At 36.1% G+C, this 22,270-nt stretch overlaps 2 protein-coding genes and 1 long non-coding RNA gene across 6 annotated transcripts; 1 reads left to right on the top strand and 2 right to left on the bottom strand.

Annotated features, from left to right (window-relative positions):
• Window positions 1-813: 813 nt before the first annotated feature.
• On the bottom strand, window positions 814-8,152 carry LOC147858203 (uncharacterized). Of its 3 annotated transcripts, none has more exons than XM_087327773.1 (15): window positions 8,033-8,152; window positions 5,241-5,611; window positions 5,032-5,155; window positions 4,622-4,745; window positions 4,419-4,540; window positions 4,208-4,279; window positions 4,030-4,098; window positions 3,874-3,954; window positions 3,372-3,491; window positions 3,169-3,243; window positions 2,215-2,295; window positions 1,616-1,689; window positions 1,408-1,468; window positions 1,269-1,324; window positions 814-1,002 (listed from the first exon to the last, which is right to left on the bottom strand). In XM_087327773.1, the coding sequence occupies exons 1-15, from the start codon at window positions 8,111-8,113 to the stop codon at window positions 924-926; spliced, it is 1,590 nt and encodes a 529-aa protein (XP_087183899.1). In that variant the 5' UTR covers window positions 8,114-8,152; the 3' UTR covers window positions 814-923. The 3 variants fall into 3 exon arrangements, 2 of the variants coding, with proteins under 2 accessions (XP_087183899.1, XP_087183900.1); XM_087327774.1 differs by lacking the exon at window positions 8,033-8,152 and adding an exon at window positions 6,575-6,768; XR_015530522.1 differs by having other exon boundaries at window positions 922-1,002; window positions 1,408-1,461.
• LOC147858204 (uncharacterized) lies at window positions 3,485-4,570 on the top strand. The gene is made up of 2 exons (XR_015530523.1): window positions 3,485-3,765; window positions 3,986-4,570. It is a non-coding gene; the product is annotated as an uncharacterized LOC147858204 (long non-coding RNA).
• Window positions 8,153-10,750: 2,598 nt separating the features above from the next.
• Window positions 10,751-16,179, bottom strand: LOC147858202 (kinesin-like protein KIN-7A). 2 transcript variants are annotated; one of them, XM_087326832.1, is made up of 15 exons: window positions 15,793-16,152; window positions 15,478-15,567; window positions 15,242-15,342; window positions 14,997-15,110; window positions 14,753-14,834; window positions 14,585-14,652; window positions 14,408-14,473; window positions 14,180-14,304; window positions 13,814-14,018; window positions 13,575-13,712; window positions 13,366-13,470; window positions 12,318-13,068; window positions 12,116-12,207; window positions 11,689-11,999; window positions 10,751-11,531 (listed from the first exon to the last, which is right to left on the bottom strand). In XM_087326832.1, exons 1-15 carry the CDS (start codon window positions 16,031-16,033, stop codon window positions 11,174-11,176), a joined length of 2,847 nt encoding a protein of 948 aa, XP_087182958.1. In that variant the 5' UTR covers window positions 16,034-16,152; the 3' UTR covers window positions 10,751-11,173. The 2 variants fall into 2 exon arrangements, with proteins under 2 accessions (XP_087182958.1, XP_087182959.1); XM_087326833.1 differs by lacking the exon at window positions 10,751-11,531 and having other exon boundaries at window positions 11,810-11,995; window positions 15,793-16,179.
• Window positions 16,180-22,270: the final 6,091 nt, after the last annotated feature.

Genomic DNA, 22,270 nt, shown 5'->3' with positions numbered 1-22,270 from the left:
AAGCTTGCCACATACAATAGGTACAAAAACCTAATAGTAACAAAATCCTCCCATCTAATTAGGCTAGGCACTTCACATAATAAATAGTTTAAGAACGGGAGAAAATCCTCTTTACGTCAACATCAGCGGTAAGATTGTTAAGAGCACTAAAGATTGAAGCAGCAAGATGCTAAGAATGTCAAAATTGGAGCAACGTCAATGTTATCCCCAATACAGGACAAAAATGCAAAATCCTAGCCAACATTGTCTGATTACCCGCATGAACTTGGCAATCAAAGAGCCTTAACATTTCTGCAAACTCACTGACACATGTTTGATGTTAAGGTCGAGCATTATGGCATCATCACCAACATACGAAGATATATACCAGGTATGCAATGAGCCTAGAGGATGAATCTCAGTAATTCACATGCTCAGACATGTAATTATGACTTGTTTCAGGAGCATTATAATGTGTCATACCCAAATCTTCACTAATTAGGGCGAGCACATCCATGCATATTTCCAGAGAGTTTTACTTTACTAGAAAGTAGTAAAGCCCCTTCTTCGGAAGGGTCACATACATCATCTTCAATATGTTCGTTTGGTTCCATAGGTCAAATTGGCCTCCTTTGGGATGAAAAAAATCTCTTCCATTTTTTACCTATCCATGTAACATGCCAAGCAAAAAAAAAATCTAGTCCTCATTTCTCATAAAATAAATAGCATATTATATATACCCATAAAAAATGAACTTCCATTTGAATCTTTAGAAGAAAACAGTAATGGAAGTGACAGGCTACATAATGTTGCAATATAAATGTTTATTGCTGGTTGAATTTGAAAAAATCATCATTTCCATAATGATATGTATTAAATGACACTTTACTTAACACAGCAGTACAAAATGGTTGTTGATACTTCTATTGGTCATGGTCAAACTATCAGTGGAAAAGATCCATTTTAATGTCGGTCACATCCAGTTGTAATATCTCAGCTTCGCATCCAAAGAGAGATCCAACACTGAGAAATAGGGAAAACTTCTTTAAATAAAATAAAAAACAAAAAGACTCAAGAAATAAATGGTTTAAAAAACAAATAAAACTTTCAAATTGTTTTTACATAACAAAAATAAAAGGAGGCAGTTTACAAAATGATGTTGTCCTGAATATACGATTGTAAAAAATGCTCTCCAAAACCATTGAATCAAACACAAACAAATAAATGTTTAAAACATTCAACAGTGACATATAAACCACGCAAACAAATCACTAAATCAGTCGACTCACTTGGGATATGTCCGACCCAAATCTCCATGTACAAACTCCTTTACATATGTTCCAGCCTGTGAGTAAAGCATAGAATTATGATTTAGACTCAATTAATAAGTTTTGTTTCAATTAATAAGTTTTGCATGCAAGATTTGACCTGGGTGCATAGTTGTAGCAAAAAGTATTGCTCGGTTCCAGCTATCCTTTTGAGCTGCATCCTTTTTCAAAGTAATAATATGCATTAGTTAGTTTCCAGTAAGTTTGGAATTTTAGTTTAACTAAACAAGTTCTCTTTAGTTTCGACAATTTAAGATGAGTTAAAACACCATTTCTGAAGCAAAATACAATCGCATCTCATTTCCTACCAATAAATAATGCGAGGTCGAACTAACGGACTCCGTCTGTGCAGCACCCTCACAGGTGTTTTCTGTTGTATTTCCTGTAAAAACAAGTCCTATTAGACTCTACACTACATGCCCTTTCAAACACTGTATGTTGCAAATCAACTACTACCTAATTAAGTAATGCAATTGCCTACTCTTCATTTGTATCAATTTGGACAATCTTCATTTTATTCTTTCCCTTATTGCACTATTGTTAGATCCTAGTGACACTAAAATTTAAATAGAGCACGCATTTAGATGATATGCTGATTCCCAGCTCCACAAATATCAAGAGAAACAATTAGAACTTTACAAAGATATAAAAAGAAAAGATACACTTCTGACAACGGAATATCGGCAATTTTTCTATTCCACATTTTCAGCTTTTGAGGGAATCAAACTTTGCAGGATGCCTACTGTGAGAGCAGTTTTTTAATTCCCATTAATTGATAGCAGTCACTTCAGATTTTACAATTTGTGTTGACATCTCTCTGTATAAAATAAATAATAATAACAATGAAGAATGTAAAAAGATATCTATCCAGTATCCAGTTTTCTTTGCATGGTGACAAAAGACATACCAATTCCTTCATGCTCGTGATGTTACTGAGTTCTGAATCTTTCACAAGCCTCGATAGCCATATCACTGCCGTGTATTCTTTCTACAAACACATACAAATGTATATAATATATATTATGTGTGTGAATAGGACTAACCAAGCATATGGCAAGTTTATGCTGTCCTCATATTTCACAAACCTAGGTAACAATTGGTAATGGTTCGGTTCGGTTCAAGAGTGTCAAACTCAAACCGTTTAAAACTGAACTGAACCAAACCATGAAACCGTTTAAACTGAACCGTTACAAAAAAAATTGACCTCAAACCAAACGGTTTTAGAGACTTTCAAATCTTTAAACCATTCAACCGTTGAGACCACGGTTTCACGGTTTGGTTTTGGTTTTCAAATTAGGTCAAAACTCAAATTTTCACATTTCAATTTTAAAAATTCAACATTTCAAATTTTCATTTGTCAAAATTTAAAGATTTTGCTTAAAATATCAATTTAGGCTTAAAATGTTCAAAAAATGTTTAAGAAAATTATTGAGAGTCAATCCTAAACCGTAAAACCATTTAAACCAAAAACTGTTAAACTGATAAAGGCTTGAACCGAACCATTTAAACCGTTCAGCCGGTTTCATGGTTCCGTTCGGTTCAAACTGAACTGTTGCCAATTTAAACTTAGGAAATGACATGATGCAAAGGGCTATATAGTATGTGGCAGGGAAGAAATTTGAATACCCACCTTCTGGGGATCTTTTGTTTACAATCTCTCCCATAAGGTCAGTGCCCTTCTAACTGTTTATTCATGAGATGCAGCCGCCATACAAAATATAGTCTTATGACAAATCACTATGTCGGTCATCTTAATACTAATATTGATTTTCATACTAATTTTCATTCTAAATATAATTGCAAATTTTATTCAGTAATTGCTTAACTATGTAAAGGCATTTCAGTAAGCAGAAATATGCACCTGTTTTTCCGATTCTCCTTCAAGCATCATCATCCAAGCATCATTGCCAACTAACTGAACGTTCCTGACTTTTACCTGCCAACTCAACAGCATTGCCCAACCATGCAGCATGTTTCCATAACCATTAAAAACAGATAATTGTCTAAATCCTGACCTGAAGACTGAAAGAGAAAACATTTTATCTAGTTTGTAGCAATATTTACCCATCCCTCCTTGGAATCATTAATGGATTCTTCAAGTTTCTGAATTTCATTATTTGCTAAGAGAATGCGAGCATTACAAAGCTCCAAAATAAAAGGCCTCCCGTTTCCTAGCATTCTTACCTGGTGAAATCATCAAAAGAGAGTGTTAAAACTGCCTATAAACATGTAAACAAATATTGAAATGAATCCATAACACTGATTAAATGTGCACAACCCTGAGTAAAGCACATCCAACACAGCATAATCATTGAAATGAATCCATAACACTGATTAAATGTGCACAACCCTGAGTAAAGCACATCCAGCACAGCATAAGTGCATAAATCTCTGTATTTTTTAGGCATCATCTTCCATGCACATAATGCAGGTTCATCCAGTTTACAACATACTGGAGGTATGAAATCTGAAATAGCCTTTCCTGTCATATGATTGGTGTAAACAATGATTTTTAATCTTAATATTGAAGAATTGAAATAGGGTCTACTAGAAATTTTCATCTCACATCAATGTCCTCTCTACCAGCAGCATGAAACTTGTAGGAGTCAGCTTTGAAGTGAGGAAAGATCACGTCTGCAATTATCTCCTATAATAAAGTCAAACCATTGTGCTATTAGGTAGATATTTACCAGCCAAAGAAATATAATATAAGAGGACTTACTTGTACTGAACCATCCCCCATGCGCTCATCATCGACCATCCAAGGGCTTTGGCTCAAATTCCTCGAAAACTAACAAATAGATTGGCAATGGTAATTTCAGAAGATTCATGACCAAAAGAAAAAAAAGACAAAGAAGGATAGCTCGTATGCAATTAGAACATCACATATGATATACAACCTTGAGATACCTGCCTCCAATGTATATAGATGTACGATTACAAGTTACACCAAGTTCACAGTATTTACTTCTCTGTAAATAAAAAATAATAAGAGCTAAACACATGAAGAGGATTCCAAATACATCTATACCAAATATCATAGTGAAGTGCCATCACTTTAAAGTTCAGTAACAATGAAGAGCTATAATTTCATCTGAAGATCGGGCATACCTTGGGAGGTGGCCATGGATATATATCAGAAAGATCTCCTGGTGACAAGGATGCTAGAGATCGTTGGATTGCTGCTAAGGACTCCGTCTGTCCAGACGATCCACCATTTCCGTCATTGGACCCTAAAATGTAAATAATTACAATTTATTGATTCAGACATAGCTCAAGTCTTGCTAGTTCCATAACAGTTCAAATAGGCATACCATTACGTTTCCTTTTGCCACTCGTTGGTACAGAGCATCCCAGGCAATCAAGCTCGTTTGATGACTCTGAATGCTTGTAGCTTAGAGAAATTCTAAAAGCTGACCCAGAGTCATAACTTGCTTCCTGCCAAAATCCTGTTGTTTTAGATAAATATACCTTTAAAAGGTCAAAACAGCTTCAAAAATAAGTCCATGGGAGTTGGTGAAACAGTTACATCATTGACCAGGTGTTATGGCATCCCCACTCTCATCATCCATGGCTAAGGGTGGGTGAAGATTCATAAACCAAAATCCATGCAAAATACTACTACCATCTAGGTACATGAACCATCACATGTCATGAAAGACAGATGACATCATATTTAGATATCTTGTCATGAAAGATACATGAGAATATGAGAAAAACATACCAACGATTTCTCAAGCACCTTTATTAACACCCATTTCAAAGCTTCTTTTAATGCAACCACATGTTTGCCGACTTGCTTCCCTTGGAAATAACTCTCAGAGTCACAGTGGTCTTGGAGATGCTGCCTAACTTCAACATTTGTATGATTAGACGAAATCTTCTCACAAGCCTCTCAATCAAAACAGCACATACAAGGGGGGGAAGTCTTACCAAAGAGCACGTTCTCTCACTAATATCACCCCTGGGATTGTCATTTCTAAACAGAAGTCACTGAACCTATGCCCCTGATCCTTGACAGCTGTTATTATTTGTGCTTTGTATGAAGGGAGATTCTCCTCTCCTTGATCAACTCTTGAAACATCATCTTGACAAAGGTCCAGAATACCAAGGCAAACAACACAAGGTTTACTAGCGCCCGAAGAACACAAAGCATTATGTGATTTCCCATCAACTGCTTCTAAATCCGAGGACTTTTCCTGCCTTTTAGAGATGATATGATCAATAAACCTCCTTGTAAAAGAAGAATCCGAGTACACATCATCATGACAACCAAGAAAACGGAAAATGCATCTTGGGCAGACCTGCATATTATTGAGGAGCAATTCATTTGAACGCATAAAATATTGACGTGCTTATATCATAAAATCGATTTACTTTATCACAATGTTGCCAAAAGGGCATGCAGGCGTATGAGAGAATGGTTCCTGTGCTTAAGTAAATAGATTTCATTATTCATAGCAAAAAGCTGCATTTCCTCCTGAATATAGTGATGATTTCACAAACATATAAGGAAACCATATAATCATTCTCAAATACCAACCTCTCCATTATGTTCCAAGTTGTTAATAGCCTTCAACTTGGGCCAAGCAGAGAAAATGTTACACCATAATACTCTTTTACACAAGTCCACCAATTCAATACATGTCAATCGGACGAAAGAGAATGAATCCATACAACTATCTTCGTTTTGTGTGTTATCTTTGCCTGATACAAACTCACATAACCTTTGCATTGTCATTTGTAATCATATGGCTCTTGTATCCATTGCAAAACTTCACACTGTCTCATTAATGGTAAAATTTATTCCCATTTTCACAAAATAATTCCAATTAGACTTCTCTGAGTGGTGTGATTGGAGGTTTTGTATGATTTCTATCATTGTTTGCATGAAGTACTACTTTCAAATGTAGTTTCCAGTGAGCAATATCTAGCTGCATCCATGAACACACAGAATGTATGCATTCACGTCAATGTGGTTACATTGATTATACGATTCAGACACACAATGTAGCCAATAATATTATTGTAATTTATCACACAGGAATTGGTTTTTAAAAGTTTTCTAAGAAATGATATGGTTTTCACTCGTTGCGTTTTATGGATAAAATGTCCATATTGTGACACCAACATTTTAAGAGAAAATGTTATTAATTTATGAAGATTTTTTATGATGAACAAAGCATAAAACCCAGAACCTTAATTTTATCAATCATGTCCTATACATTTAAATTATCATGTTTATATATTTGAAACACTTTGATAACCTCATGCATCTATAAGCCCATTTTGTCATCTAAAGTCTCATATATGATTGATAAGCCGTAATTTGTAGCCTAAAGTCTCATATATGATGCATAAAGACAATGTGTTCACATTTGCTTTAGCATGTAATGCTTTGATTAAACCAATCTGAGAGCCTCTAGCTCTTTACATGTGACAAAAATTGTGTTTAATTAAGAAGCATTTTGATTCTTGATTTCTCAGAAGGATATCAACTCTATTTGTATATTCTCCTCCATTAATAACTACATATTGAGGTTGTCTATATCTGTGATATGATAAGATTACCCCGTGAAGCGTTTCTGGATTACAAGTTATCAGCTTCCATCTAAAACGCAAAAGCAAATATACAGATAGAATGTGATTGCCAAGTCCATCCACTTCTATGTATGCATAAATTGTTGTGCATTTCAAATTTTCATTCATTCCTATGCATATAAATATAAAAGTTTATTTCTTCACTTCAGAAGTCTGTTTACGCTATATATGTGCACAATTTCTTGTGCATTCTGAAAAGACTCTTCACTGCAATGCACACAACAGTTCTTTTGCATTTCAAATGGAAATTTGCTTCTATGACTACAGATGTGATTTTTCAATTGAAACGCCAATTTACTTCTTTGTATGCACAATTTCACTGACCTTTGGCAGGTCCATTCAGTTGTATTAGTTCAAAAGTTCTTTTCCCCAATCAAAAAGCCTGTTCCCTTCGATGTGGAATTACTCTTTTGTGATTGAAAAATAAAATAAAATAAAATAGTTCTACATAAGCACAAGCTCTTTTGCAATTGAAAAGTCCATTCATTGTGTGTATGCAAACAAGTTCTACGGTTACAAAGTCCACCACTGGAATTTGGAAAGCCCCTCTCTTCTATGTGTGTACAGACACGTTTGCAATTGAAAAGGCTATTCCTTTTTATGCATTCACAAGAACTTTTGCAAATGGAAAGTTCACTCAGTTCTCCATATTCAACAAGTTCTTTCACAATTACAAAATTTATTCATTTCCATGTATCCATACCACAAGTTCTTCTGCGCTTGACAAGACCACCCACTTATATACATGCACGAGATCTTCTGAATTTTGAAGAGCCCATTTACTTGGGAGTTCAAAAAGCTCTTTTGCAACTTGAAAACTACATGCATTTATATGTATACACAAGTGCTTTGCACATGAGAAGTACATTCATTTCCATGCATGCAGAAGTCCTGTTTGCACATTGAAAAAGCGCATTCAATGTGTATGTAATGCAGACAGCTCGATTGGCTCCAAATCAGGGATCCACATCAAGTACGAAGTTTAAGATTCATCTTTACTTGACCGGATACTTTCCATTTAAGACAAGAACTCTTATGCTTTATGATTTAAAACAATTTCTGACAGATCATGAGGTAGACGTCTGTGAAAAGAGAGAGAGAGAGAGAGAGGGAGGAAGACTTACACCGAGGGACAGCATCCGAGCCACGAGGTTTGAAGGGATGGAGTCGATCAGGGGGGGCAGAGGAGAATCCTCCGTCGCCATGGTCACAGAGTGAAGATAGTAGAAGAGGAAGAGCTAAACCTCCATTTTTGAGGTTTAGACTTTAGAGAGAAGAAGCAATTGTGGGGAGGGGGGGGGGGGGGGGGTATGAATCATGATTATGATATGCATGTGTCTGATGAGAAGTCATGTGCCGCATCGCATGTGGTCGGGGTGGTAATGGACGTGTTGATGCCGATGGCCGTTCACCTTGTGCCATTTGGCCTACACGTCCATCCATTGGGATAATCGGAGGAGCCGCCGTTAATATGTATGGCCAACACATTAGATCACCACATCCACATTCGTGCGTGTGTCCGAGTGCTCTCTCGTACACGTCCGGATCTTGCCTCTGTCCATCCCTCCATTCTTGTCTTTGTCGAGTATCGATGCTTCGTAACACCCTTTCCTTGACCTGCCTTTGGTGTATAAACTCGTTTGTCAGAAGCATGTTAACACACCTACAAAACAAAGTCTCATTAGTATGGTTGCTTGAACATACTAAGAAATAGCTATATGGACATGTGGGTGCAAGTAATAATTGAATAGGGCTATCCAAGTGCATGTTGAGCATAAAAACTGTGCAAATTCTTAAATATGACAAAATATTGAACCATTTAGCTTTTATGTGTTTCTTTGGTTGACCCCAAAACGTTATTCCTCCTCTATCGTTTATGGAATTCTCATTCAATTTTTAATAGCACTACCAAAATGGTTGAATCACGTAATATTCCATAGAATTTTATATTTTGGTAGTGAGGGGATTTATGCAATAACATAGAAAGGAAAATTCAACGAGATAATGAGAAACTTTAAGCGTGCAATTGGTATCGAACTATGTTTACCCTAATGGAAGGGAATATGTCCCAAGAAACCCAGCCATACAAAGATTATCAATTGATTGCCTAGGCCCTAAAGAATATACACTCATTCAACCTATAGGATGATTCAAGATTTCATATCTACATGATATACATACAAGTTACAACCCTCACCAAATCCCAAGATGGTGTATAAAGCAAGTTTCTCAAGGAATAGTTTGTAACTCCTCCAAAAGAGAATCCTTAAATAATAAATTGTAAATTTTATCACTTGATTGCTCAAAAAGTCATGTAGTACTTTGACATGGTCACATTAAATGTCTAGTTGATTGTGAGCCAGTGTCAATTTGCTTAACTAAACGTGGATCTCCTAATACTTCTCAAGCTTTTCATTCACAACGAATTGACTTGTAACCAATCATCATGTTTGTTATACCAAATTGTGATACTACTTACAAATTGTCATATTTCAGATTTATCAGTCTCTATTAGTCTCGATGTTTTTTTGCATCAAACCACGTCTCATAGCAATAGCATCCGCAACATCCTCTTGTTCATATACCATTGGTTTATCTTGTACCACCGCCCATAATACCTAGACAATTTGGAAGGCTCGATGTTAGAAAGTATTCCAAAATGTGATTGAAAGACCTACGTAAATAAATTATGGGATTTGGACAAAGATTGTGGATAGTCTCAGTCTTAAGAGGTTCTTTGGATAACAGAAAAGGTAATTTATGCAACAAGCGGAGCTCAAACAATTGAAGTTTCATGCCATTTGGGACAAAGGCATATTTTATGGACGGATTTCTGATAAGGTTTAGTGGTTATATGCTACACCGAAGTAATTATTTAAGCGGACGATTAGAATTTAGGAAAGGGGCTCATTACTAAAAGGTAAATCTTTTATGTATAGCTTTAGGGTGTTTCTTAATACATAAAAAAATAAAAATCATGATGTTTTTTTTATCCATGTTGACAAAAATTACTTAGTAGATGCAATTCGATTGTACACAACTCCAATCTTTGACATGTTGTCGGAATCAAATGTTATACCTTATTACAAATTGTTTGATGATAAGTATATATGATTTGCACGTACAATTAGGTATAATAAGGGCATCAACTGCCAATAATCTCTCACAACATCCTGAATAGATTCTATGCCCTTTTTGCAATAACCCACACATGAGTGTTGATGCTCATGCTCAAGTCAACAATGTGTAAGAAAGAAACCTAACTGAAATGCAACAATTTTGAAGACGTTGATTCGGTCCCACCCTCTAGACATGTTTCTCACTTTCTTCCAGCATCTATATTAATTTTTTTAACCAAGAGGGCCTTCCATGATGGTTCACACATTCTCTAACGGTGAATGGTTCAAGATTCAAAACATGAGTGCTCTTACCATTTGGCATCAATGACTATGACTGAATTTGTTTTTCAAACTAGGGAGCGTAGTGTAGCACATATGTACTATGGTCTATCATATAAAGCTTGATGTACATAGTTGTTCCCTTTATTGTACTCAAATACTTCCTTTTGATCTCCAAAGATATTCAATATTGTTTGGCATGGTTGCTTTGTGAATCTTGCTGGGATGAATTGCTTAATGTTAAGACAAGGCATTACATGATGAGCACTGGTGTTGTCTGGAACCGTGGTTTCAGAAGCCCTAATTTTGGAAGTATATGAACCAGAATTTTGGTTTAATTGCTAGGTTATTAAGCCTTATAGATCATCTTGTATTCATTAAAGATCTATTTCAGGTTTCGAATTTTGCAAGACAAAATTCATGGTATAACATTGCATGAACATGTAAATAAATGTTCAAAAAGGCACATGAAATAGTGTATTGATGCTTGCAACTTGCACTGCGTGAAGCTTCCCTCAAATATTAGAAAACCACATCAATGCTTCTTACACCGCTGTTAAACTTAAGGCATGTATAGAACTCAATACAAATCTGGGTAGTGATGTTTAGTTTTGGGTTCTCCCAAGTTCAACTCATGGTAAATGTTGAGAAAGCTTTATACATACACATTAATACATGATACAAGATGAGGATGAGCATGGTGGATACTCGAATAAAGGACAAAATGAAGAAGTCATATGCCCTACAGACAGTCCACATCCTTATCTCAAACATGAAACATTATAGCTCAGTATAGATCTACCTTCAACAAATAGATAGATAGATAGATGGGGGGCTGTATGTTGTATAGACTTCATATTTTTATTTCTACCTCTTATAATAAGCAAACATATTAGTGACGGAATTCCAATGTCCGAACCAAGTCTTTTCAATGTGAATAGGAGGAGAAAAACTGAGCTGGAACATCTCCTTGGACGCAAGAAGCTGATCACTATCGTTATTTTGATCCCATAACCCAATGACCCTTGCCACAAGATTCGCACTCATCTTTATGTGTTCGTCGTCGTGAGGATCTGTCCAAACCATATGGGCTAGCCTCACTTTCCTTTGTTTTGCACCTATTGGTATCCCCCATTGCTTGTATATCATTTCCCTCTCGTCACTTGTCACCCCATTTCTCAAATGTTTGACCAATGACTCTCTCTCGCGCTTGAGATTGCGTAGACTGTATCCAAAAAAATCATAACATCAAGAAGAAGAACAAGAGAAATATCATTCTAAACATGAAATGAAAAAGCAAGGTGATCTAAGTTCATACTAAAACTCAGAAATGATTACTTATTGAGCTATATAAGTCAGAAAAAAACATAGTTTTCTATTACCTCGAGCTTGGACTAGCAACATGGCCCACTCTATTTGCTGACTTTCGATTGAGTTTCAGATGATGGTTACTCCTCAACCATAGTAATCGCCGCAGCTCGACCTCAATGTAAATAGCATCCGTCGGATCTCCACCGAAGAGAAGATAGAATTGTGACCGATGAATGATCGATACATGGCAAGCATCCCATACCTGAAAGATTTGCTTTCGCTTCATCTCGAAATCTTGCTTCCATTTCCGAGGTGACAACGTAAGGGCAAATGAATCTACGGACTCGTCGTCAGGGCTCCTGTTCCGCTCAAGCTCAACTACCTTTCATCAACATTCACAAATAAAATAAATTGAAGTTCATAACTATATTTTTGTAATGACCTTTGTGTGGAAAAATTGCAAAATGCTGAGCAACTTATGTTCGTTTTCGTCTTTACCCGAGAAGCCAATAGTTGCTTCTGATACTGAAGTTTTGCAGCTCTCTCCTTAAGATCTGTCACGTAGGCATGAACACTCCTGATGTTCTCTCCTATAGCAATCACAAGAAAACCATTTTGCACACTCAAACAAAAACACTCATTTTTAAGGCTAGACTTTAAGCCTATATCCTAAACCCTTTACACATTTTTGAGGTTTAACCTGCTTGTGATGGAGTCTTCTCATCCAATGAGAAGAAGCTCATCTTGGTAGAGGCCAAGTTTAATTTATGATTAGCATCGAAACCATTATTAGTACTATTGAAGCTTTCATTGAAATTCTGTGGTGTTGAAAGCAGTGTTCTCGCAGGTATCAACTTTGGCATCATGAGATCTTCCACTGGAACATGCATATTTGCAAACAGCTTATCGAAGCATATGCGATTCGCCTCAGTAGTATCTCCCAATTTCCGTTTCTCCTTCGATATGATCCTACGAATCTCATCTTTCAAAGATGTGCCTTTTCGTCTTTCGTCAACAATAAGATCTTTGGTGATCGAAAAGTCAGTCATCACATGACCAGTTACACGACTCTCATAAATTTTGTTTATCTCGGCTTGAATTTTAGCCACATTCTTAGATGCTTCTTCATTCATTTCTGGTTGATCAAGGCGCAGACATTCAACCTCCTTTTTAACAGTTTCCAATGCCTGATTTGCATCTTGTGCAAGTTCAGTCTGTAAATGTTCTAACTTGTAGATTTCCTGAAGCAGCATAGCTGAAGCTGATGTATTATTTGGGTTTTCCCCATTATACTTTACTAAAGGGCTTCCATTCACTTGTTTAACTGCATCCTGTTTCCACGGCATATCATCATCCCCTTCCAAAGATTGACTGCTCAAAGGAGTTTGCATGTTTTGATACTCAAGCGAACTTGAAGGTGATGTATCAACACAACTGGTTCTAGATAGAGCCTGTTACATTCAAAAAATACGTGAATGCATCAGTCATCAAAGACCATGCCTTCACATCAACTAGTTCCATTCTCTTTTGATTTCCTAAGATCAGTGAAAGCACAATGATTGGAATCAGACATAAGGCTTATTTGTTCCCTATACTACCAATTTTTGGTGGATTCTCTAATGTCTACCTTAACTAACTGAGCTGAAAACCACATTTTTCCTAGTACCTATGTTGATTTTGAAAGAACTACTGACAGTTTTTTATCCCATTCCCATGCTTTTAATCCTTCAAGTCTCCAGTTAGCTTACCAGTGCTCTTGCTTGCTCACGAGCTTCCATTTGTTTAAGAACTGAATCCAGCCGAGACTGGACAAGGTCACGTTGTTGCAGTGCTTTATGCATCTCGTCTTGCATCTGTTTGCATAGAAAACTCCAATCTAAATTAATTGTCCATATAAACAAACAAAAAACCCAACCAAAATTGGAGAACAAGAGGGTTGCTTCTTGCAAATTTCTACCTTCTGAATATACAAATCTTTCTCCATCAGCAATGCATCAGAAGATGCCCGAGTGGAGTATGTAGAGAGATGGAGTTTCGCCTCAAGTAAAGCAACCTCCCTTTTCAATTGCTTGATGAACTCTTTATCAGAAACCACCTGCATAACAAGACACACACCAAATACATACAAGACCTTGTTGAGAAACATTCCTAATATAGAGTAATGGAAACTTGCATTGTTTGTAGCTAGTTTCTCACCATGTTTACTTGGGCCCGATTTGTGACTTCCTTTGCACACGAAGCAAAAAACAATGTGTTCTTCGTTTGCTCAATATGCCTATTAGAAGCACTCATCGTGCATATGATTGCAGTTCGGGCATTGCCTCCAAGAGAATTTTGTAGAATGCGTGTAAGTTTTGAATCTCGATAAGGAAGATGACCTACTTTCATGCGGTTTGAATCACTACAATATCAATAAATTTGTGTTTCTAAGCAATCAGTATATGACGGTGAAGATTTCTAGCCTTTGAGATGATTAATAAATATTTTGAAATTGTCTAAATTTAACTGCAGTGCTTAACATTGTTCTAGCTCCTTTCATTCGAAGAAATTCTTGTCACACACCTTAATTTCCGAATGACAGTGCTCAGAGTTAGAAGACTACGGTTGATATGGCAACCTTCCTTCAAGCGAGCTCCCTCAGAATGAGTTAGGGATGCACGTTCGCTTCCTGCAAGGTCAACAAAGTTCTGCACACAAGTTTTATCTTTCTTCATCCATTCAATTTGGTCTGATGACTATGGGAGCACCTTAGCACCCACATACAGCTTTCTAATAAGAGAGTGAACTCACCAAGATTGCAATCAATGATTTTGCAGGTATTGCATCTGATACAACTCGAGAAGAGCTTTCAATCGACTACTCCGACATTATAAGAAAACGTAATAAAAATTAATTAATTAATTAAATTCAAAAAACATTAAAACTCCTCCAGGAAACAATATATATTCAGCAAAGAAAGTTCCTAACCAATCTGATGATTTGATGAGATCTTGAACTGCAATCATTTAGCGATGTCTCTCCAACTTGTCTATGAGCTGCCAAATAAATAACAAGCAAAAAAAATTAACGTATATCAAATTTTCTTCTGAATGTCAGTTAACCTAACATATTTCAAATTTCAATCACGAAACAAACCTTCACATATAGCTAATAAACTTTGAAGATGATCTTTATCTGTAATGGTTTGCTCCTCTAACTTCTCTATGACGGTTCCTCTCTGTGAAAAATGAAGAAAAACACATGAGAGATCCGAACGAATCAAACGAAACAATATTGCTTCTCACATTTTCTCAGCAAGAATTCAACGACAAAACTTGTAAACAAAACAAAGTTGCTCATGCACTATAATGTGGTCAATCATTGAAAAACCACTACGAACCTCGGGATCGTCCATTAGCCGCAATGGGAGGTTCTCGTAGTTAAGAAGGTCAGTTACAACCTCATTATAAATCTCGAGTGCCGAGAACTTGAGTAAAAAGCTTCGATCCTTGTTCTATAAGCAAAGCATGAAGAAAAACAAAACCAAATATTTGTTTTCAATTCTATGTTTGTTGGTTCATTAGAATTGAAATAATAAAAGTATCATAGAAGGGTAGGCATAAAAGATAAGTCAAAATGCAATACCTGTTCGATGTATGCAAAGATATCATTGGTAGTGTACTCTGTGATGCCTCGCATTGTGTATGTCTTCCCACTGCTCGTTTGTCCGTATGCGAATACAGTCGCTATGATCACATAACGAACATCAAGGTTAAGTGTGTGTGTGTGTGTGTAGACCAGTGGATAATTCACCAGTTTTCCCCCTACAAAAATCAAATAAACACAGTAGATAGTTGTGATAAGAAGGGGAGATTTCATACCATTCTTTCCAGCAAGAACAGAAAGTGCGACATCTTTTGCGCCTTTCTCATAGACCTCCTTTGTCGTGGTGTCCGCTCCGAATACGCGGTCTATCATTAGTAGTGTAAGCTGTCATTAGTAGTGCACGCCAGCAAAACACATGCATAACTAATTTAGAAACAAAGTATCAAATTCTAATAGAGCAGGGGAAAACGAGCATTAATGCTTATTATATACATACTATTCTCTATCATTTAACATCCAAGGGCATTTCGGGACATAGAGCAAAAACTGGAATTTGATTTTCTGTTGTGTTAAAATTGAATTAAACTCACCGAATGTGTATGGTTGAGGAAAATGAGACGAAGATGAAGAGGAGGAGGAGGTTGAAGATGAGGATGAGGATGATCTTCCGCTGCTGCTGCTGCTGCTCGAGGTATTGTTGTATGTGTAAGCTATGGTGTTACCTTGGGAGCTTAACTCCCACACAGTAAAATCATTTCTGTTTATCTCTCTCTCACTCAGAGGTCTCACTCGAACGCTAACAGATATCTTCTCCTCTTCCATGGAATCCATAGCTGCTAGCTTACGGTGCTGATGATAAGGACTACAAATGAAGACAAAATTTAATTACATGGAAAGGATGGTTTTAAACAATTGCCGATTACAATGCAGACAAATCGTGTTTTCTTTTTCGATTATTCCGAAGCAGAAAGGAATTTGCCGATTATCTTGAGAGGAGGGTGAGTGGGATTCCGGCAAATATAATTACGGGTGTACATGGTCTATATGTATATGCATAAGGTATGGTTATTGAATATTGCAGAGGAGGGTGAGCTGAGAGAAGAGCAAGGAAGGATGAATGGAAGGAAGAAAATATGGATGGATGGATGGATGGATGGAAGGTCAAGGATTATGGTTTCAGAGGGAAGAATGATGGAATGTATTCATGGAAAACGATAATGGTGATGGTGATGATTATGTCTAGGAGCAGAGCAAAGCAGAACAGAACAGAACAGAGCAAAGCAGAGCATGGGAGAGGAAGGAAAAGGGGGCCGTTGCAGATGACAAGCCACAATAAAGAAAATTAAGGAATTTTAATCCACAATAAACAACAGGTAAAAAATAATAAAAAACCAAAATTTAAAGAGGAAAAAAAATAAAATTGAAAATCAAAACAAAATCATCATAAGGAGAGGAGAGATCCAAAAGAAGCACTATGACAGTAACAATTATTTTTATTCAAATAATTTTAATAATTATTTTTATTCAAATAATAATAATAATACTGCAATGGGTTTTTTTCTTCTTCTTCTTTTCCTGTCTACCCTGTTTCTGTCTCTTCTTCTTCATTTTTTGTTTCCTGTTTGTGTGTGTGTGTTTTTGTGGTGGTTTTTTTTCTTTCCTTTTCTTCTTGTTTTGGCGCCCTTTTGCAATCCTCTCTTTCTCTTTGTCTATCCTTCCTTTAAATTTGGTTGCCTTATTTTCTTTCTTTAGATTAATCTCTCTGTTTTTTGGATTCATTGAGTCAAACCCACCCTTCCATCCTTACCCTTGTGTGTTTGTGTGTGTGTGTGTGTGTTCTCCTCCTTATAGAGTACCACGGTCCACCATAACACACACATGCTACAAAACTCGGCAACCATTGTGCTTGTCCCCATTGGTCGATTGGACAACAATAGCTTCCGATAGCACAAATTTTCACACCTCGTGATCTGGTAGTTGGGTGGGTGGGTGAGGGTGTGTGTGTGTGTGTGTGTTTGGTGTCCTTATATGGTACCACGGTCCACCATCTGCGTCACACACACTTACACACAAGCTACATAGCTCCACAACCACTATGCTCGACTCCATCACTCATACTACTACCTTTGAATAGCACGAGGGGTGATTTGGTAGTTGTACCTCCACAGTATATAGGGTTAAGGGTTGAAACCCTAAACCCTAAACCCTTTTCTTCACCCTCCACACGCCTATGAAATCCACCACCTCTTCTCGAGATTAAAAAGTCCACCTTTCCTGGTTCGGAACGCATGTGAGTTTTTGTGAGTTGTCAAATTTAATGTAAGAGTGGTCTAGAAGTGACCATGTGCCCATTGTTATGCCCAACTCCTTAGGGTTTTGTGTCCGCATCCCCATGCATAGACAAGACAACTTAAGTAATGGCGTGAACTCTTAGCACGACTCTTGTGGCATCCAAGGGAATAAGCATTAAGATTGCTCCGATGGAGACACATTCTATTGATTATGACAAGATGTGCACTCCACAATAGTTCTCACACAAGTTCAAGTATTGAAAGAGTGACCTTGTGTATGTACATATATCACTCTCTAGCACATAGGACAATAAAAACAACTACATATCAATGCAATTGGTGAATGAATACTCCATTGTCACATAATTACCCTCTAGTGGTTTGAAAGTCAATACAAAACAGTTAAACGAGTAATGCTTGGAATAATAAGTGACATTAAGTATTCTCTCACATAGCAACAAAATGAAATTCGCTCATCTATTAGCACACCAATGCGGAAACCACGCACAAGTGCAATCTATATGGCAAAATGAGAAAAGTATTAATTGAAGTTTTCATATCAATTCTCCAACACAAAGTACATGGTTTCACGGAGTTGTCAAAGAGAAATGAACATTAAACAAATATTATATTTGATGCACTTCAAAGCGAAATTAGGTAGGTAAACGTTGAGGAATTTTTGCACATTTCTTACTAGTGATCCTTAATGAATCAATATCACATCAAATGTTGTTACCACACTTCTCTTCACCATCCAAATCATAGCATTATATTCATCTTAAATTTACTTTAGGTTTTAAAAGAGAAAATCCGACATGCTTATATAGTGTAATGGTTTTTAGAACTCAGTGACATGTTATCGATTGAATCTTTACAAAAACACTTTTTCGAAAGAGAAAAAAAAAACTTCCAAAATCCCTTGTTATGTTATCCAAACTAGTCAAGAGAGTGCATTCACATATATGTGCCTCCATTTTGGGATCACATTCTATATATCACAAATTGCAACTAGATTTTATTCTGAAGAAAATTGCTATTGATAGTGTGAAATACATTCTTTGTTGTTTTTGTTATGAATATGTTTCGAACAATGAAGGGCTAAACCTAGCTACATTGTACCTTCATTATCATCAAACTACCATTCAATTGTTGCTCGGTAAATAATGTTGGTGTTTAGCTCATCATTGAGAAAGACATCCATAGTCATACATAACAACACAAAGATTTGCATGGCATATTTTCTTGATGTTTCAATACTATTTTATTCCACTTGTTATAAGTATGTATATATTGGAAGTTCAAAAAGCATTTATTCTCACATTAGCTTAAGATCACATAGAAATTTTCAATTACGAAGAATTATATGTATGTATTGGAAGTTGAAAAAGAAACACACTCATAATAGTTTGCCATTTTCCAAGGAGATCACATAGAAATTGTCAATGAATGGATTATTAGGATCCAAACACTATTGCCTTTGATTTGTGCTAAAAAACAAAGTTGCACCACTAGAAACATAAAAACGTATCAACACTTCTCTAATGGATACTCATCGATAGGCCTCGTGTTTCAACATATAAAGTACATATGCATAGTGAAACTGTGATGGCTACTACAAGTGTAGTTTAAACTTTACATTATTCATGTATTGAGTATCATTAGAAAAGTAGATAAAGTTGTTCTTCAAGAAATGCAAACATGATTCATCATACCCAATTTGTATGCGTTAATAAATCACAAGGTACATTTATTGCTCAACATTGTAATGGCTATACAACAAAGTGACCATGATCCATCATCTTTACATGTGCATGTTACACTAAAAAGTTGTTCAAAACTTTTATTTTCTTTTTCCAAAAAACAAAACTATTTTATTTTGTTCATGAGATCTCATGCAATAATATTTGTTATGATCAGAGTAAGACGAACCTGCGATGGTTTCATACCAAGCACCCCCCCCCCCCCCCCCCCCGATGGTTGTTTCCGCCAATGGCTTCCATTAGTGACCCAGTGTTGTAAATATGTATAGATATGGTACAAGTTAATTACTAGGTTATAGGAGTTGTTGGGATACTTTGGTTGAAAATGAGGTGGGGACTATGACCACTTTGGTGAGAGGCCAGAGTGAGGGTTGCTGAAATTTTGGTGGTCTATGATGTACTTTGTTTGCTAACTAATGCGAAGTAGTGTTTTTTTTGGAATAATAATAATATTATTTGTTATTGTATTAGAAAATATATTTGTTTGGCTTCTCTTGGGATGTCCTTATAATCGTGTATCTATACATTCTGAATCCTGATATTATTGAAAGATATCGCATTTTAATGATCACAATTTATTTATAATAATCTACACTACTTCTATCCTTTTAACGTGATTATAAATCATTGCATTTTAGCTCCTCTTGGGATACCCGTAACATGGTCACTATTTGCATTACAATGATACAAGCAAGCTACTTAGTAAGCAATGGAAACAACCCACATAATCGATGAAACAACTTGGTGTGCAACAAAAGATGTGTCAACCAAACAATAAAGATGTGGATATAAAACAATCATAGATAATATTTATTTACGCATTCGTAGAAAAAACATTACACAATAATATCCACAAAAAACAATAAAGATGTGGACACCAACCCTAGGTAGACCACGTTTGTCTATATTAGATGTTGTAATGAGATGCAATAGAAATGAAAATCATAATAGATAGGATTTATGGAAAACTCTAACTTTGAATGGATATGGATGAAAAAACAATGTCCCTAGGGTCACAATAGGTGGTTTAAACTACAAGGCCTCTTTATATTATTCTCAGTTGTTTTCTGGTGTTATGTTAAAAAGTGTTCATTTGAAGAATAATGGAACACAAGAAGTAGCCTACAAAGCCAATAAATGGGTCTCTAGAGATTGTTTTGGTGTATTATTGGATCTAACTTATACTATGTCATATCCTAAACTAGAGGTAAAATGCCCTTCAAATACCGGTTTATTAAGAAGTAACTACTTATGATGGAGATGATGTTTCTTCCGATGTTGATTGGGTACGAGGTGTGAGTGATAGAATATTAATTTCAAGGCATACTTTTATGTTTACCACAAAGTGTATCTCTTTGTTAAGTTACCAACAAACTTTTTCCCAAGCTTGCCTAACTAAATAAATGAGAGTACAAGATTGAAATTTATCATTTTCCAATGTAAATGATGAGATATACACACAATCAACCAACTACCACCAATACCTATGTATTTTGATCACAAGGACTCATGCATATCCGATCCAAAGGTCAGGCGCATTAATATTGTGTACAACTTTATGAGAGAAAAAGTTCATACAAATGGAATCAAATTTGAGTATTGTCTTTAGAAGAATGACCTAATTGGTATGTTGACCAACTTTTTCGTAAGAGGTGAACAACTCAATTGTCAAAATAGTAGTGGTTCCTTGTCAAGATTGTATGCAAAGAGGAGGATTGTGGGTTTTTCAATTTCAATTTAAGGTTGTCTTGTTGATTATATGATAGAATTTAATTTAATTTTTATGTTCCCTGTCAATTTTATCTACTATCAGGTTTTCACTTACCTTTACATTTCTAGTTGTTGTGGCAATGCTAACTTTAGTGTGCCAAAAAACTAGGGCTACTCTACTATTGGTATTAGGGTATATGCTATACTAAGGCATATAGATGTTTGTTTACAAGGACACTAATCTCATTTGCATTTTTGGCAATTTAACATTGGTATTAAGGCATGTGGGTGAAAGCACATGTGTGGGGGGAACCCTAAAAGGTTTACAACAATATGGAAGTCTATGTTAGGAAGGGCATGGATCATGCCTACTTTTTGCTTGTTTAATGTTGGTATCAAAGCATGTGATTGGGAACTCTAATAGAACCTATAGTTACCAATACTAGAGCTCCTCTAATACCTACCTTTGACTTCATTTCAGTGTCAACATCTTAAATGGACTAGACGAAACCACATAAAAGGCACGCCCAATTGGTCTCAACTCATAAGTTAACCAACAACATTACAAGAAAACTTATTAAGTCATACCAATAGTTTGTAGACCAAGAAATGATATGTTTGTCCTTGACAATGATTTCAAGCACATGCTTGATAACAAGAAGACTTATTATGGGGCACCAATAGTTTGCAGACCAAGAGATAATATGATTGGTCTTGACAATGGTTTCAAGCACAAGCTTGATAACACCAAATTGTATGGAGAATGATGGAAGACTACCAGTGTTCAAGTAGAAAGGAAGAAAGTGAACGCTCTAAAAACAGCAATAACTCACTGAAATCATGAAATGTAATAAAATTGGTGGCTCGCAAATATAGTGGCTCACACTAATGATGACATGAGGTGAGATATTTTCATCGAATTGGCTCACAAGACTATGCGGTTATGATTCAATTTGGATTCATTGTATTGCTTTGCCAATTCTCTCTGCAAAGGATGCAGATAAAGCACTATGCAGCTTCTAGAAATGGAAATAAATGCTGTTAACATTTAACAAGTCATTTACCCATTTTTTCTAGAATAACCCGATCATTACATAGTTTAGCTCACTTTCTTGATGCGTAAATGTGCAATCTAAAGAACAAGCCTTGTTTTAAGTTTAAGGATCACCTTTTAATTACAAGCATATGATATCTTTAAGAGAGACAAGATACTTGCCTGTAACTATAAGTTGCATTGGTCAAACATATTGGTTATATATAAATTTCCAGATTCCAAGCCCAGGTTCTCAGTTACAATGCGTGGTATA

The sequence above is a fragment of the Azolla caroliniana genome, unplaced genomic scaffold, assembly GCF_043228905.1.
Source record: "Azolla caroliniana isolate FFs.n. ecotype wild unplaced genomic scaffold, voAzoCaro1.0.p SCAF_11, whole genome shotgun sequence".
In the NCBI taxonomy this organism is placed as follows: Eukaryota; Viridiplantae; Streptophyta; class Polypodiopsida; order Salviniales; family Salviniaceae; genus Azolla; species Azolla caroliniana.
Note: the sequence above shows the minus strand (reverse complement) of the source record. Positions and strands in the feature narration are given on the sequence as shown.

Bases quoted from the DNA above. Each gene is read 5' to 3' on its own strand.
- LOC147858203 (XM_087327773.1), bottom strand. From the start codon at position 8,113: ATGGCGACGGAGGATTCTCCTCTGCCCCCCCTGATCGACTCCATCCCT. The intron at 4,541-4,621 runs GTATGCCTATTT...TTTACATTTTAG, and splicing joins TGGCAAAAGGAAACGTAATG to GGTCCAATGACGGAAATGGT. The intron at 3,955-4,029 runs GTAAGTCCTCTT...ACTTTATTATAG, and splicing joins TGGGGGATGGTTCAGTACAA to GAGATAATTGCAGACGTGAT.
- LOC147858202 (XM_087326832.1), bottom strand. From the start codon at position 16,033: ATGGATTCCATGGAAGAGGAGAAGATATCTGTTAGCGTTCGAGTGAGA. The intron at 13,069-13,365 runs GTAAGCTAACTG...TGAATGTAACAG, and splicing joins GTGAGCAAGCAAGAGCACTG to GCTCTATCTAGAACCAGTTG. The intron at 12,000-12,115 runs GTAAAGACGAAA...TGTTGATGAAAG, and splicing joins AGCAACTATTGGCTTCTCGG to GTAGTTGAGCTTGAGCGGAA.